General features: G+C 43.5%; 1 protein-coding gene across 1 annotated transcript in view; it reads left to right on the plus strand.

Moving 5' to 3' along the window:
- Window positions 1-18,512, plus strand: part of efr3a (EFR3 homolog A) — a 112,885-nt gene that overhangs the window by 19,577 nt on the left and 74,796 nt on the right. Inside the window, exon 3 of the mRNA XM_080861815.1 lies at window positions 17,761-17,837. Within this exon, the coding sequence (XP_080717941.1) occupies window positions 17,761-17,837 (77 nt within the window). The remainder of the gene's footprint in view (window positions 1-17,760; window positions 17,838-18,512) is intronic.

An 18,512-nucleotide genomic window follows, 5' to 3' on the forward strand; every position in this document is an offset into this window, starting at 1 on the left:
GCTGCAGTCACATGACGCACATCATGATGCGAGCTGCCTGTCTAATGTCCTGTAGTGTCTCCTATAGGAAGGGGGAGAGTTGATGTCTCATGACTTTCACAACAGCTGCATCACCGCAGAGACGGTCGAGATCAGGTCCATAAGTATCATCCCAGTGCCATGATGTAATATGGCTGTTCTGTGAGGTCAAGCGAGGCACGCAGTGCTACAGTCCTTCTTTACCTCAAACAGCATTCTGTACCATAAAACACCTCCCAGTGCCTGTTTACTGCCATCCTGTGGCAGGAAGCAGGTTTGATGGCGCTTGACTGGGATCTATTGGAATCTGTAACTTCTGTCATTTTAATGGGTGTGTCCTCGTCCTATTAACAAAAACTGAAGCTTTTTACTTGCAGTTCACCCTCAGCCACACCTACTGCTGCACATTTTAACATGGGAGTCTCCCTTTTTGAGAACTGTAGTTCCTTTAATGGCCACTTTACATGTCGCTCTATACACTCGTTCTTGTGTAACCATATTCTTATTTACTTTGACATGATGCATCCAAAAACAACAACTTTCTGACCTCAGGCAAACTCAACCAAATGCTCTTCTTGGTTCACTTTTCCTCCACGCTGAGCCGTGTTTGAGTTGCCGTTGCGTCGCTGCGCCTAGCAGATGTGTTTTTTCAGCACAAGTAAACTCAAGTGGTGTTGCGTAAACAGCGCCATATGCCCGTGAGTGCTGCATATCGCTTCCTGTGGCAGTCCATTTGCTGACTCATAGAGAAACTGAGACTGTCTGTCAAGAGAGGAAGCAGCACAAAATTGCTCCACTTCAAACCTTCATATCCTGCTGGACCAGAGGCTGATTTTAACTGCTTTCGTGCCCTTCAGCCTTCGATATTTCAGCAGCTGAGCTGGATAGTAAATGTGTTTGTTTCGGTGAACAGCTTGTTTGCTCTTTTTTTTATCATTTTGAATGTGGTTTAAGAGGTTTTTATTGACAACATTTCACAGCCTGGCCGTCCCAACATATCTGCTTTGTGAAGAATAGAAAATAATATTTTGAAATTTGATCTGAAGGAGAAATGAGCTGATAAAAGCTTTAGGATTGAATTTTTCCCGCGCTTCCCGTACTCGACCTCATCTCGGTTTTCCTGCTGTTACTGTAAAGTTTTTGCTCATTGGTTGTAAGAAGCGATTTTATTGGTCAGATTTCATTGTTTAGGATGCAAAACGAGGAGGCAGAAAAACCTGTTTCACAGCACCTCTGGAAAAAGGGAAGCACAGTTTTGATCTCTTTTCCTTTTTTTGGGTTTGATGGGGGTTTTTGAAGATCACAGCGTGGGGGCAGCGCCTCCATCAGTCCAATTGAACTCCCATTGTGAGCTGACATAAAGCTGAAGGCCTGGCGGATGGAAGCGGGAAGATAAACATTTGACTGTGATGTGAAGCAGCGGGGTCAGCCGTGTTGACTGAGGTGGTCCTGAACTACGACTAGATGGGAATAGATGTGATTTTATTGCCGCTGAGGTCACAGAATTAGTTTATAATGAAAATACAGATCATCTGAATGTTGTTTTCTGTCAACTGTTGCTGAGGTTTAGTTGAGAAAAGATCAGAAGCTGTGACATTTTATCTAATCCAGCAACTGGATCAGTTCATTACCTCTTTTTTTTCACACTATTAAACAACCGTAAACACTGTCAGCTTTGTTTGCTGCAAGTTACCATGAAAACCAAACAGAGCTTTCACTACAACAGTGAAACGTAATAATCAAAGGCCTGTCTTCAGTCCATAAGTGTAGCTGTAGCCAAGCGTGATAAACTTTGCGACTGCCCTGAAGTATCTGCAGCTGTAGTCTCTGTCAGTCACGCCTGTCGGCTTTCTTCTGGAGCACGAGTTAAGTGAGAGATCCTGTGAATCCCCCCTCAGCTTCCACTGCAAACACTTCACAGCAGCTTCTTTATCAGACTGACGGCTCTCATCTCACCACAGCCGGTGGAGATATGACAGGGAGAGAGGGAATGCTCCTAGCTGAGGCTCTACACTGACACATAATGGCTCCGTGAAGAGTGCCAGACCTGTTTTTACTTTTTTTAAAACTGTGTTTGTTAGCAGGACTGCTGAACGAGTTGTATTCACATTTGCATTCAATTGTTCCTGCCGTGGAGCTCTAACCAGGAAGTGATTAAATGTGCCCCGATTTATTTATTTTCATGTGCTGTGGCACAAACACACACGTGCACACCTGCCATGTATCATCTACACCTACGTGCACGTGACACAGAGCTGTAAAAGAGCAGCAGTCATGCAGCAGGACGTGTTCCCGGTGTGTATTCGTGGTTTGTGACTCGTGTGCAGCACACAGCAGTTGTAATGCTGCCTCTGGATATCGAACTATTACAGTGCGTCTCTCCTACGTCTCTGCTGTGGATTTCATGCATCACATTTTGTGTGTTTGTGCTTCAAGGTGTGTGTGTGTAAGTGTGTGTCTGCAGGCGTGTCTGAGTGAAATGATGATGTGATGAAGTTTTTATTAATTATTCTTCTGTGTGCAAAGAACAACAATAATCCCATGTTGTTTTTTATTGGCAGGTGTTACATTAAGAGTTAAAATAAAAAATAAACGTATATGCAACAATAAAATTTAAAAAATGCAGTGAACGTAAACAATCGTCAATTTAAAACAAACAAAAGTAGTTAATGTGAAAAATAATGTCAAAGTGAAACAAAAACACTTGGCAGCTGATGACAAACTTAGCGTTTACTTTATTAGTTTCTATCTGAACAGAAGGGTCGGGCCGTGCAGCTGAGACCACCAGCTGTCACCGCTAAGAGAAGAAAAAGCTGCACGACTCGGTGAGGGAGAGGCTGAGAGAAATTATTTTATTTTAAGGCAAATTATGTTATTCATGTGTTATTCATGGAAAGCCGACCTACAGACAAAATACCTGTGAACTATACTGTGCTGGAGCACAGAAACGTCAAAAGCACAGATTTTTACCTGATTGGCTCTTTTAGGGCCGCATCAGCTCACCTGCCATGTTTGCTCCATCGATTTACGATCTGTGAAGTGTGTGTAATAGATGGTTCTACAAAAGGACCCCTGGGCCTCACCTTACTCATCATTTAGATTCAGGTAGCATCTCTAGATTCCTTATAATGTAATTTAGAGACTCTGCAACATTAGAGAGAAACTAGGAATCAGGTGATCGGCTATGAGCAGCACAGGGCGACAGTGGTGAGGAAGAACTCCTTATTAACAGGAAGAACCAGATTCTTCATCAGTTAGAAGATGATGGGAAAGAGGAGGGAATCCATCACACTTTCAAACACAATGTATCAAATGAACGTTGTATTTCCAACACTTTCTGCAACAACAGTAACGGCTCGTTTGCACCCCCCGCTTCCCCAGCTCTAAGGCTGCAGTTTGGCATCCAGCAGCTCTTTGATTCAGGCTAATGTATTTAATATAACACACATTCTTTGCCAAGAGTTGAACTGAGAGACATTAAGAAAGTGATTCAATCCAATAACCACTGAGGGATCCTGAGCTCTCAGGATTTATGAAAAGGAATGTCGAGTTAAATCCCCTCGCTGCGCCTCTCTCCCTCGATAAAAGGCTTAGACAGGTAATTGTGTGCTGGCGCTGACTCTCACCACCCCACTCCTCCTCTTGGATGCCCACCAGCTTCAGTTTTAGCAGCTCACTCTTTCACTTAGCTGCTCCCCTGAAATGAAGGCTGGTTTAAAGACGTCCTGATAGCTGCGATTCATTATTTAGCAAATACATACAAGTGAAGTTTTGGTCTGGACGTCAGATCTGTGATTAATGTCGTCATCTTCAGTGTCCTCCAGAGCTTCCTTGTCTGGGAGGTGGATGGGAGGGTGGAGGTCTTTATATTGGGCTCATCTGTCAGGTTGTAGCCTCTCCTCCTCCTCATAACCTCTTCAGTGTTTTCTCCCTTCTTGTTTTTCTCCCTCTACCATCACCCGTGATGCCACCCGTTCAAGTCTTTTGCCCTTTTAAACCTTTTGTTCTGTTTTGTCCCTTTTTTACCCCCATTTTCCTTCCTTTCTTCCCCTCTTTCACTCCTCCTCTCGCTTTTTCCTCACTCTTCCCCCTGCATCCACCTCTCCCTGTCTATGCTGGCTGATTTCTCCCTGCCGGTGGCTGTAATTTGCTCAGAGACGGATGGGTCGGCTCAGCAATCATCCTCCTCCCTGCTGTTTTTGATGGATCTCCCGGCTCAGCCGTTGGAGTCATTCTTCGAGCCGCTCGGCTTTAGCTACCCCCTCTGTGTCAGACTGATGGAGCGGGCGGCTGGGAGACAGCAGCTTCTGTTTCTTGAATGCGTTTTTTAAAACCCAAATGTCGCCGGATGCGCTCTCTGGGTCGGCATTATAAGCTCGACCTCACTGGTGCTGAGTAGGATCCCCACTGGCCTTTGCTGAAAATGTTGAAATGCTGGACCCTGCTGAGTCGCCATCTTGGACTTCCTGTGGATTTTCAAGAGGTCGCTTTGTGTTCCCTCATCTTGATGGTGGTCTGTTGGGCTCGGATCAGGAGGTCACGTAGATCATTTGAGTGTCGTGGAGAGAAGATGATTTATTTAAGAGCCTTTATTCCTGCTGGAAGCCTGCTTTTTAGAACCCGTCTGCAGATTGTTATGAAGCTCCGATTCGGTCATTTGCTGCTCAGAAGACAAGAAGTCTGCAAGAACTGGCATTAATTAGCTTTAAGTTTTATTCTTTATGTAAATTTGTAAGGTTTTTTTTTTTTTTTTTAATAGATGTTGAACAGGTTTTCTATCATTCAACAGCCACTTACTGTTTTGTGGTTTTTATTTGACTAATTTAATGGTTTGCTTTCTCAAGAACTCAACCTTTTAACTAATTCAGGTCTTAAACGGGTCACAGGTGCCAAAACGCATTTTCTCAAACGGTACGGCCTCAAAGATGCGATGAAGAGCTTGGACATCCAGAGGGAGCTCGTTGTAGAGCAGGGGTGTCAAACATAAGGCCCAGGGGCCAGACTGCCAGACACTCCGTAAATTTCACAGCATTTCTTACTGATAGGTAATAGATGAAAGAGGTAAAGACATGGCTGTTCATACTATAATTATCAAAAGCAGAGGTTCTCTCTAATCTTACACATTTATTTCTTACAATTTAAACCCAAAGACTCGAGGGTTGAATGTGTAGGTAAACTTCTTTACGCTGACAGAGGAATTTACTGTTCCAGCCCATTTTAAGATCAAAGTGAGCTGTATGCGGTCCACCATGGAAAACGAGCTTGGCATGGCTGGAGAAGATCCCGGGGAAAGGATCCAGCTGAGATGATCCAGGCATCTGATTGGATGGGAGGAGACTCTGAGCTGGACCCACAACAACATTTTGCTGGGAACAAAGCACATTTGGATTACCTGCTTGGCTTCCTTGACCTAAGTCTGGAAAAGTAGAAGATGCTTTGGGAAGCATGGCTGTCAGTGATGTATTGTTGACCCCACAGACACACTAAAGTCTACCTTTACCAGTCAAAGAGTGCTTGATGTTTTTCTAGTGCATCCTTTACTGCTTTTTAACATTTAACATCATCAGGAATCTGTTCCAACACACCTTGAGAAGCCGTTATCTTTTAATAAAGGATTATAAAACAGTCCTTCGTGGTCTGGCCCAACTGTGACCTCAGTCACCAACACGCAGACATTCATGAAGTAATACTCACTTTAAAGTATTTAAACCTGAAACCTGTAGCTTTAAATAAAACTGCAGTATTTTTTGTCCCCTCTGTTCTGTTTTAGGGGTTAATATTCACTGTGCTTAAAGCAAAATAATCCATTTGTCGTTTTGTAAGACTTGTACCTTCCCGCCTCAGCGTTTGCAGAGAGCTCAAGTTCCCCGTGACGCCTCCTTCCTCTTCACCATCTAGGAAACGTGAACCCTCAGATTTCATCTGACTCAGTTTCCATTTCCTTCTTTTGTCTCCTCTACATAAATATTTAAATGAGAAACACTGAGCTTCCACCGCCTCCGCAACAAATCCACTATCTGTAGTTGGATCATAATTCACTTTCGAACATAACAAATTTATCACAAGGCGCCGACTGTTCCTGTGGCTGCTGGTTAAATGTTTATAAGGCAGTGCCACGGGGAAGGTGAGAGCGCTCAAGGCGATACCATCGCAAATCTCTCTACTGTATAAATAAGGGAAGTGTTGGTGAATATCCTTGGTTTCAGGGAAAAACTTTAACTTGTAGATTTATTATGCAAATTAAGACTCAACGAATTCTGCACGTGCTTTAAGATGTGTTAACTAATACAACACGAAGCACGGAGGGAAGCGTTTTAATTGTCAACTCTAGATGAGGTTGAGATGTTGTGTGATTGTTAAAGTGTATAAAGGTAAGCGTAATTCTCCAAAGCAGAAGTATTTGCTCTATATTATCTTACAGACACTGTGGGTGAGGGGGTGAGGGGGGGGAGTAATTAGCAGAGAGGGTATTTGCATAATTCATAAACAAATGCAATAAACTAAAATTAGTAGAGGTTATTATAGCTTCAACGTTGAGATTGAAATAAACTGTAATGTAAATTAATATTTGAAGATTCAAAAAAGAAGTGTAAACGACCAGATAATGAAGTTGTTGTACAGACACCTGAACGTAACTTTACCCTCATCACAGTTTGTGGAGGAAAAAAATTATTTGTTGATTCAAACAAAGAAAGTCTCGGTTAGTTCATGTTGGATCAATTAAACGTATTTTTAGATTAAATGATATAAACATTTAGAGATTAAATAATTAGGGCCTTGTAGTCTACATTGTGATGGGTGAGTTTTTAGCTTTTCACAGATTGTCCAAAAATAGGATTAAAAGAAAAAGATGAGTATATGAGATGATGCCGACTCCCTGACTGGTTTTGAATGTGAAGATAATTTTAACCAAACAACTCACAGGCTGCGTGGGAGCAAACCTTTTGGAGTAATGTCACAGCTATAGCATGCTAGTTAGCTTAGCTTAGTCTGTGATAGCTTTGGTATCGTTTGGATGATACTGGCAGCATGTTTTTTTGGTCTCAGTTAAGTCCGTTTCCTCCGAAACTCTGGCTGAAAGATCAGATCTGATGTCACTGATCGCACCAAATGGAACAAATATATTATATTTGCAAAGACAGCGAGTTAAATCCAACAGACTGACTCGTTAAATGAGAAACAAACTGGACTAAACAGGCTGTTTTATGAGTCCTCCTGGCATCCTGCGTCTGCACATCGAGGAAAGGTCGCAGTAATATTGAGCACCACAGGAGAGTTTATTACTCTGCTTATGAGTCCAAACTCCCTCGACCTGTATTGCTCGACTCCCTTTTATAATGTCCCAAAATGAATGTTGTCCTTTCGCTCTGAGGTCTAAATGCCCCGGCTCATGTAACCCTAACAGCTCACTCTGTATTTTCTTTTTTTCCTGAAAGCTTTAAGAAGTTTAAGGTGTTTCACCCCATCGTTCATGTCAGAAACTCATTATAAAATATCTTCCTAAATAACAGCACATCCTAACTCTTTCATCCTGCCCATTGTTGGGAATAGAATGAAGAGTAGTCCTTATCTTACTCGAGCCAGAGACGAATTGGAGAAAAATCCACATATTACAGAAGTTTAGCCTCCACAGTTTCATTTCGCAGTGGCCACGTTTATGATGTGAAAGGTAGCAGTGCATGCAGGGAAAATAAATCTGATAATCTGATCAGTGTTTTGGTCCCAGCGTTTCACAAACTAAGGTTGAACTAACAAAATAGGCAGAAGTCTTACAGCTGAACATCTGAGCTCTCCGACTGTGCTTTAATATAAACAGCATTTCTGCAAAGGAACGGGTGCAGCGAGCTCACCTTCTGCTGATAAATAAGAGACCTTGAGAAGTTGTGTGTCCGGCGGTCAGATAATCCTGCTGACAGACCGCCGAAACCCGGCCACAACTCCGAGCCACAGACTGAGGGGGAAAAACAGATTTTTAAGCAGCATAAATTTAGATATCCGTCTGGCTGGGACAGCTCCAGAGCGACAGGGAGGCTGTAAATTTATGGGCCATCATCTGTTTTTGTGCATGTGTCCTTCAAGGTTCAAAAGCAGGATGTGGTAATGCAAGTCAATGAGCCCACCAGCCATTCACAGGAAGGGTTTTCAAAGCAAGCAAACACTCGGGCCATTTGCAAAATGCATAAATATCAGGATATTTATGGGTATGAGCAGCAGACATTCATGTATAAATAATGTGTAACTGTTAATGTAACAAACAGGCTCACAGCTGCAGATCTGATGAGACACTTTTTAGGTGTGAAGTAAATATTGGAGTCATGATGTGTCAGATTTCCATATTTCCTTCGTCTTCCTGACTGACAGTGAGCCTGTTGGAGATGGATGTACAAAGTGGGTCCTTTTTTCTTTCCAGGTGAAATAAAAACGACATATTTGAATATGTTGGGCACATCGTATACAAACAGTTTGCTTTTAATTCTTGAACATGCATTCACAGATTTGCATATTTCACCAACAGGTGCAATGGACAGATTCATATATCTGCTAATTGGTACTAACAGACTTGAATACAGCAATTTCACTCACCAAAACTGGAGCACAGACAGATTTTTATCAGCTAATTCCAACAGTATAAGTGTAGCAGAGAGAGTCGGGTTCAGTGTCGTGAATTAGTGGAGGTGAAATCTGCAGCTGCTTGTGTCGGGCCACCTATCAAGTCAACTAAGTCAGTAACTTTAAATGGATGAGTTCTTAAAAAGGGAGAAATTGACTCTACAAGCCCATCTTATTCATTTTCTTTACTGCTTTATCCATTAGAGGGTTGTTGGAGAGGTGGGACTTGCAGAGCCTACGTCGTACCAGCATTTATGCTCCTGTCTGCTTTGTTGTTCAATTTCACCACCAAAACACTAGTTGGCAGAGTTTCTGTCTTTGATTTGCTCCATTCTCTTCTGATCTCTTTGAAAAATGGTAACAGAAGAAGAAGCAGCAGTAAACGACAGCACTAAACGGTATAGCAGGGCGATATGGCCAAAAATATTTATCACGATATATATTTGAAAATTTGCGATAACGATATAACTCACAATATAACTGATTGCGAGACAAAATACAACTCCACAACTTTACTAGCGCAAAAAAACCCATTCCATTTATTTTCACTTAAACAAGCAGCTGTTTTTTTTTTTTTTTGTGCACTAAAGCTATATAAAAATGTAACAGTGCCAATGCAAATTCCTTGCTGACAGTTTAACCAAAAGGCATTTCCAGTAGAAATGGGCTGACGTATCCTGAGCATAACCATGTATAATATCCACTAAAGTTATAAAGAGGTGCTTTGCAACATTAAACTGCAGTGTGGCAAATAAAAAAGTGAAATACGTATTTTTCGGACCATAAGGTGCACGGGGTATTAAGGCACATTAAGCGAAACAAAGCAGTCAGATAAATCAAACTATTCAACTCATTCTTCTTGCTTCTTCCACTTCTGTACCATTGATTTGTTAATGCTGTATTCTATCACAGCTGCTCTGTTCCCATGTTGTTGCAGTATATTAATCACTAACCTGGTATTGTGGATGGATTATCTCAGTTGTTCTCCTGACTGAAGTTTGGTCCGTTTACAGCATCCTGCCATAGGATTGCATTTGTCCCTGACCACCAGGAACCTTCACGTTAACTTTTATCGAGTGGAAAAGTGTTAGCTTAAATCCTGCAGCTTCACGGTTTATGTTATGCTAACATAGCTGTGTCGCTAGCGATCACGTAGCACATCATTATATACCAGCTAGCCCAACTTCAGTAACCCTACAAACGTCACTGCTGTTTAGTTTCCTGTCTTCATTTATGTTGGAAGTGATAGCAGAGCTGTACATTTGAATTTTTTCAGAAATCTCAGTCAGAACATGCTACATCATGCTTAGGTAACTAGCGAAACTAGCGAGCTAACTTCCGCTAACTTCCTGCTAACTTTTAACTCCATTAAATGTAATAAATTCTTTTTTTCATGGATGCCTGGATGTTAAACTTCATAGTTACACCTGGTAAAGCAGCAATGCTGATTGTTTTATTAAAGATGAAAGAATTTAGACAGCTTTTAACTCTCAGTGATGCTGCAGTGTTCGTTTGACTTTGGGACCTGAAAGGGACGGAGTATAGGACCCAGATTACTCCCAGATTTACGAGCACCTTAGTCCGACAAATACGGTAATAACGACGGCTCGCTTGCATGTTCTACAAAAAAAAGTGCTTTGATGGGTATCTGACGGACAAACACCAAACCAGTTCCACATCACTGAAGTGGCACCATTTTTACAAACCAATTCTGGTTCATCCGTTTCACTGAACGATCCGCTTTCTCCCTTCTCATTCTCCGTTACCGCCATGCTTTTTCGGCCATGTGCACATGCGCGTTTTACACATATTATCGCGATATTTCTTTTTCTTATCGTTGCCTAACATTGTACCGGGGACCATGCTTGTGCATCAGATCAGTGTCAGAGCTGATGAAGATGGATCTGTATCAGCTTTATATCTTCATATAAATACCTGCGTCCTCGTCTGTAGTCCTTCAGTGAGAGGATTATGTTTCCTGTCTGATAACATCGCCCTGCTTTCCCTTGAAAATTTTAACAATAACACGCTCAGCCGCCCGCTGCTCTCCTTCAGGCCGCTCTCACAGCTCATTTAAATCCAGCTTCTATCATCACAGACTCAACTTTATTAATTTTTCTTATCTCCAAGGACGGCGTCTCAGCAGCCAGACGGGCCCGCGCACACTCATCTGCGACCCCAAAAACGCGAGGCGAACAAGGGCGCAGCGAGGAGGATGCTGTCGGGCGCCTGATTGACAGTGTGTAGAGAGAGAGGGAGGGAGAACATGGCTTTCATCTGCTTGTCAAAGGGCAGGGAATTAATCAGCAGGGGTGAGGGCACTCTTTAATCTTGTAGATTACGTGCCTTGCAGACCGTTTAGGTGTAGATTAAAGGACGGGCCGATGCCAGAGGTGAGAGTTGCGTTGGTGGGAGGTGTGTTTGTTTTTACTTACGGCTGGAGAAAAGATGGAAGTAGTAGATGGAGCAGCAGCGTCATGCTTAAGAGGTCTTGAGGTGTATGTTTTCATGGAGCTGTAGGGTCTGAAGAACATAATTCTACCTCTGTATACGCCACTGGAAGTATACGGTAACATATCTGATGAAAGAAAACTAAACCTGATGTGTTTACTGGCTTTAAATATGGATGAAAATGAGGAGGAAATACAACCGCCCTCTTATGTAGGTTGATTGGTGATGTAATCATTTATACAGCTGGGGAAAACATCCATCCGTGAGTGTAGAGTGGTGCTGAGTGTCATCATTTATTTTTTTAGCCTTGAAATAAAATAGCAACAGACAGAAGGCCATGTATCAATACCTCAACTCAAAGGCAACATATTCTGCTCTACAGTTGCTTTGCATGAATCACTGTTCAAAATAATCCCTCTTTATGTGCAGCATCTCACCTGTTTCTGTAACTCTTTTTGATTGGCAGCCCATTAACCTGCAGATGGGTGGGGCTTCCTTACCTTACGTGACCTTTTCAGGATATCTACACTCTGTGACATCATGCACATCCAAGAGTAGAAAAAAACGTGTGAAACAGAGTGGTTAGCCTGAAAAGTGCGTCATTAATTAAAACTTTGTCCATGTTTAAAATGAGCATCAATGAGTTGAAGATGACGTGTGTCGCAGGAAATAAGCAAAACCAGAACAAGTAGTCTTTAAACCTTTGAAGTAACAGTTTGAGTTACCAAAACTGATTGATTGCACTAAAAAGCCCATTCGAGAGGTCGAGTGGAATCGAATTAGCTGATCTGAAGCTTCTCCAATAACAGTCAGCAACAGCTACTTCAGCTGGTATCCACCCCTAACTCTGAATTATATGCAACTTTAAGCATAAATGAAATGTAAACAATTTAAAGCGCCCCTCTCGTAGTTGTTATGAACTGGAAGCTCTCCACAGAGAACTACAATCATGCTTTGTTGCAGGCCTAAACATTTATTGTGTAAACTTGCCTGTGGGGACTGACTCGTTTTTGGAGAGATCCTACAGAGGCCATTAGAGGAGGTTCAATTCTTGGCTTCATTTTTCATCCCTGGAGGTTCCTGGTTGGTTCTTCTGCTTTCAGTTTGCATTTTTTGGATTTCTGGTCCACAGGTGTTCATGTATCCAGACACAGGGCTGGTTTTGGAGCTGTATGTTTACTCATGTCTATACCAACCAAACTGGCACATTCCCAGGACTTTTCCCAAAAGGCTTTTCCACATTGTGTGATTTCTACTGGGAATCTTTTCCATTTAAATGCCTCAGCTTGCCAAAAACTACTTGTAGCCCGTGTCCTGACAGCCCGGTCCATTCTTCTAGATCATTCCTTTTAATCTGTTTTAGTTTCCATTTATTTAGTTATTTGAACAGCTCTTGGTCATCGTGCTTCTTCCAGCCCTGATCCTTCCAGACCCTTTCTTCTCTGTTTTGTTTTGGAGATATAAATATAGGCTGACTGTAAACTGCCACTCACGAGGACAGGATGTGTTACCAACAAGGATGTAAGGGAGCTCATTTACATGCATTTTTTTCATAGTGTATAACCATTATTAAAAATGTGTTTACATTTTCATGAATAGAGCATATAATTCGTTTTTGTGTCCAGCTTGTGGAACCTTTCTTCTCTGGTTTTTTACCTTTTAAGTCTTGTGACGTCCTGTCATGTGATTAAAAGGAACCACAAAGCTTTTATTTGTGGTTCTCAGGTTAATGTTCCTCTCATTTCTCACTGAGCTCCTGCTCTGAGATGATGTCAGAGACACTTTGAGGCTCTTCTGTTGCCAGGTTTTGTCCCCGTCTCTGTGTTGGATTACGTTTTCCAGTGAGCGCAGAGGCCGGTAACCCGAGACCCTGTAGACAGACCTACATTAGGCCCGGCAGGGTGTCGTCTTCTCTGCCAGAACGTGGGGTAATCCCAGGTGATTGTAGACTCGCAGCTCCAGCTCGAAGCCCAGTGGTTGAGCATGTTGTCCATCACAGATGTGATGCTGATCCTGTACCAGGGAAAAAGCATGAAAAGGTGAAGCTGGAACGTTTTCTTGGTGTCACTGGTGAGGCGGACACAGAATCTACTTTTTGAGCAGACAGTCTCATTTTGGAGGATTTACTCCAAGAAGAGAAGCCCATGCCTGCCCACTGAGGCTGTGGGATCTGTTTGGACCACAGTTGGGATAAATTGAAGTTTTCTGCAATTATGCCGTCATTTTGTGGTAACGTGAGGAGGGGTATCCTGAGGAGATACAGGCAGGTGCCTCGAACCGAGGCTGACGGAGCCTTCAGCTACAACCGCTCCTCAAACAGACGAGGCCTCGTGAGCTCCGGTAGGTCAAACTCGACCCCACGTTTGTTTTTTTTCTATTTAACCAACATTTCAAACTCTTCTGTTTAAAAAGTTTAATGATCATTAAACTTTTCTGAAGTAAAGAAAAATAAAGTACTAAACTAGATGAGAAGGACAAACGCGACGCTTCAGTTCAGTATAAAATTTTAATCACAGTCTGGTTGGTTTCTCATTAAAATGAGACACAGATATTAGTCTCAATGTGACAAACGAGCAGAAAATCTCAGAGCAACAGTTTCAGAAATCTGAGTTTATCGTGCTTACCTCTGCAGCTCTGTGATCCTCCTGCTTTAGCTTCTTATTTTCACTTCACATAAAAATGCAAACCATAATATTTGATTAATCAAACACGTGCAGCTCTGTGCTGGGCTGGATATCAACCAAGAAAAATGATGTTAGTACTCAGGTGTTGCTCGGGGGCAAAGCAACTGTCTGATGACAAATCTCTACCCAACATGTGATTAAAGCACGTGTTACAAGCTATTTAGACCCACTGCAGACAGAAGTGGATTCAGACGTTTAGTGGCGATTCATGCTTCGCTGCATGACTCCAGCGGTTTGTCAGGACGTGTTAACCAACGTCCGTCCGCCTTTGTGTTCGTCGCTGCAGGATGATGGATTCCATCCTCTGTAATGGCCTCTCCTCAGCCCGCTCACTTTGTTGTGCGTGTTTGTAATTTATTTGTGTGTTTGAACGACCACCACGGTCTCTCCGTCTGAAGCCCGCAGCAGTCGCGCAGCCTTCTCTGCAGCGCAATGCTTGAATTGATGCATCGCCTCTATTATGGCGCTGAAGTCACGATGCTCGAAACCAGAATTAGTTTTAATGTAATTTAAAGCTGCTGTCGTTCATTTTCTGCTGTTGGTGCCTCCATACAGACGAGCTGAGCGGGGCTGAAGGCGGTCCAGGAAACGCAGTGAGATGGTAAACTGATCAAAAAAGGATCACAGCTCAAAATACAAGGCGAAGAGGACCGAATGTTAAAGGAAGCATTAGAGCTGTCAAGAGACAGACGGCTTGGCAAAGAGGAAGCTGAGCACCGGAGCCCGGGTGCACTCGATTAGTCCAAAATTTGACCTCTGCCCCCTTTTCCTTGACCTCAGTGTAGTCAGGAGGTAGAGGAATACCGATGGTGCTCAGAGAATCTGACTGACGATACTTCACTCAGTTAGGAACCTTCCTCAGTGAAACTGACTTTTTAAATACACCCCTGAAGGTCTCTGAGGGCGGAGCTAGCGGGATTATATGATAACTGCACATGTGCCTTGAGCCTCTCTTTAAACTAGTCCTTTAAAGGTGGATGCATTTTCACCCTGAGCTGCTGCGGACGCTGGAATGAGAGGCGAGTTAACGAGGATGGAAACAGAAAGCTGTCACACCACCTCCCCCCTCTGCAGCGCCGTGTTTGGCCCGATCCATCTGCTGTCCCTGAACGCCTCGCGCAGGAGGAGCCGCGGCCTCCCAGGTGTTTCCACTTCATCCTCAACGTCTGCAAACACACAAACACACACGCTGTGTCTCTGCAAGAGCCCAGCATGTGCGCGTTTACATTCATGCGTCTTCACCTTTTCAAGTGTGAAGGCTGTAAATAAGCCGTGTATAAGATGACTGCAGCGAGAGGCACAAACGCGATGTTTAATCTGAAGAAGCTTCTGATTTTACTCATTCTAGAGGCCCAACTGTTGATGTGCAACACTGTGATGGACATGAAAGTCGTGTCAGCTGACGGTCACAATAACGAGGCCAAAACTTTGGTTAAGACATGAAAACGAAGATTTAAGTCAGAATTAGCAAAGCAGGGACGTGCACACGCTCATGGCTGTGAACAACGTGACTTTGTCAGAGTCTCTGTGTCGCGCTTACAGGTGTAGAGCGTCGGAGCTGAATTCCATTAAAGCCGACGAGTTGCACTAACAGACGGCCGCTCCCCCCGCCGCCCTAATGTGGCAGGCAATTGTAGGATCTGTAATGAATGCTTTAAAGTGGCGGCAGGTTGTTGATACAAGCCTTAATGAAGTTGGTAATCTGCAGGTTCCCCCGAGGACTGCTCTCTGGAGGTGTTGCAGTCACCTTCCATCTTATGAAGGGTGTCAGCAGCAGGGGCTCCTGGGAAATGATGTCCCAGGCCTGATCCCTGAAGTTAGTGTTCTGAGTCTGAGGAGGGAAGCGGAGGAATATGGAGAAAGTAGCATTTCTGCTTTTGTTTCCCATAATCTGCCTTTAAATGTTGGTATTCAGTGTAACAACTGAAAATAAAATTTAAAAAAATTAAATAAAATAAAAAAATGTTGGTATTTAGTCAATAAATGGATTAGAAACATCTTGGCAAAGTGTTATCCTGATGACACACCCACACCGCCACATCTGTCTCGCCGTCAGTCTGTGGAAACTTCTCCTTTTCAGGTTTTATCCATCCATCCATCCATTCGCTTCCGCTTATCCTTTTCAGGGTCATGGGGGGCGCTGGAGCCTATCCCAGCTGTCACAGGGCGAGAGGCGGGGTACATCCTGGACAGGTCGCCAGTCTGTCGCAGGGCTAACACACAGGGACAGACAACCATTCGCGCTCACATTCACTCGCACATTCACACCTAGTGGCAATTTGGATTATCCAATTAACCTATCCCCACAAGCTGCATGTCTTTGGACGTTGGGAGGAAGCCGTAGTACCCGGAGAGAACCCACGCAAACACGGGGAGAACATGCAAACTCCACACAGAAAGGCCCCGGCCTGATGGTGGAATTTGCCACCGTGCTGCCCCCCCCCCCTTTTTTTTTTCTTTCAGGTTTTATAGCACAGAAAATTAAAATTAAGGCAAAGTGTGAGAATGTGTTTTATTTACCTGTTTCTGGGAAAATGTTCCAACATCAGCAGCGTGAGGAGGCGTTGGTGCAGATGTTTTTGGAGCTGGATCTTCTGATGGTTGTGAGCCAGCTGCCCGCTCAAAGCATCGAGCTTGATTGATTTTTAAGAAATATCAATAAATGACGCCCGGCTTCATAAACTGTTTAAACGTTTCTTTGCAGCTGATGGATTTAAATTTAATTCTGGGAAGTGTTATTTGGTGTTTTGGACGATCATGTTTGGAGGATTTCTCTCCTTTCTTCTGATTCTCTGCATTTGGATTCAGCTTGAGCCAAATTTACATGCTGTTAATTCCTTAATTGATTTTTGGTGGTTTCCAATAGTTTTTCAAATTTAGTCTGAAGTAAAAAAAACAACAACAACTACTCCTGCTTAGTCTCTCAGAATTAAGGTCAAGGTCTAAATTGTTATATTTGTATTATTTTAACACAATGTTACAGAACTGCTAAACATTTTTACTGCTTCCATAAACACCTTGCATTTATTAAACCTTTACAAATGCAGTGCTGTGTGAAACTCTTAAGCCAGCACTTCTGTGGTGAAAAAGCACCAATGTCCAAATCAGAACTCTGGAGCCTCAAAGTTTGGGGAACTGCTGCTCTCAACCATTTGATCATTTCCAGGAAGGAAACAAAGCATAAAGAATGAGTGGTGGCTCGAGTGTGCACAGTGCTGTTGTCCTTCTCATTTCAGATGTTTAGAGTTGCTTCCCCTCGTACTAATGTTTTGCCTCATTGATCGACTGTCAGGGCAGCGCGGCGCTGCCGTGACCCCTCGGCTGTGGTCTGCTGCTCCTCTTAATGCAGAAACGCTGACATTTCACTGATGACACTTTGCACTGACGGTCGAGGTCATCAGTCAGGAAGAGCGTTCACAACTCTGTGTGCACGTGAAGTTTGAGGCCTGTCGGGACAGAAAGATGATAATGTTTCATGTTGCGTTAGGAGAATTACTGGATAATGTTAGGAAAGGACAAATTCTCACCTTGGATTTAACTGCTTAGAAAGAAATGGCCATAAAGTACGCAGTAGTTGAACACTGCATGAACTCGCCTGAGTCAGATGCCCCTCGTGAGGACTTCTTCGCCGCCGATCCTAGACTCTGATGACTCATCACTTTCGTATTGACTCCCGGCCTGCTGCTTGTAATGCTAATTCATGTTGGTCAATACGAGGTGACCTATCAGAGCCAGCTCCTGACTCCAGAGTAAGTTTGGATTGTCTCAGGCGCTCGTCCATGAGTCACAGGAGGAAACGTGAATGTGTTTTACAGTCAGGTTCCATCGATCCAATTGAAAGCTCCACATTTCGTCCTCAGCTACTCTGACTTAAAAGGGTTACAAGCTCCATTTCTTGCCCCCAGTTTTCTGTTGTCTGTGAGGCATGAAGACAGCTGCTAATTACAGAAAGTTGGAGGTCAGGCTTCACTGATGGCCATTTCTGTCTTCGTTGCAGGAGTTTGCGGCTGCTGTGGGCCGCTGAGGCCGAGGTACAAACGCCTGGTGGACAACATCTTCCCTGAGGACCCCAAAGTAAGTACCTGCAAACACATTACATGTTTGTTGTCTCCCCTATAGGACATTTAATCTAATCAAATACACAAAGACTGGACCCAGGTGTGACGTGACCTCCGCTGCATAAAATCTACCATTAATGTGAAAATGTTTTACATCCAGATTAGTAAAGTATCAGATTTTTACCTTAACACAGCTGAAACAGCGCTCCTAAAGACCTTTACTAACACTAGTTTGTGCATTCATGTGTGAGGCCACGTGTCAGATTTGTTCTACTGATCCTTTATCTGTTGCTCTGGGGAAGCTGCGAGGGTTTCCCAACATCCTCCGCTGTGTTTTTATGGACTGAGAAGTTTGTGTCCTGCTGGCATTTGATCAGAAATGCTGTGGTACAAAAGACAAAGGAAGCAGAAAACCTTCAGACTGAGTCTGTTAGACAGAAGTCTGTAGCTTCCTCAGTGTGTTAGCGCTGCGTCTGCTGCCCGGGTCTTATCACACCTTTGGGATTGCTGTGGAGACCCGGCGACACGCCCACCGACGAGCTTCATCGACACAACACGGAGATAATTGGTCGACCGCAGAGCCACGCATGAACGCTTCAGACTTTGATAATTCTGCCAGTTAAATGTGACGTGGCTTTGATAACCAGACCACCACAAGTTGTTCTCACCTGTTTGGTTCTTTGACGCGTGT

The sequence above is a fragment of the Rhamphochromis sp. 'chilingali' genome, assembly GCF_963969265.1.
Source record: "Rhamphochromis sp. 'chilingali' genome assembly, chromosome: 16".
NCBI classification, from domain to species: Eukaryota; Metazoa; Chordata; class Actinopteri; order Cichliformes; family Cichlidae; genus Rhamphochromis; species Rhamphochromis sp. 'chilingali'.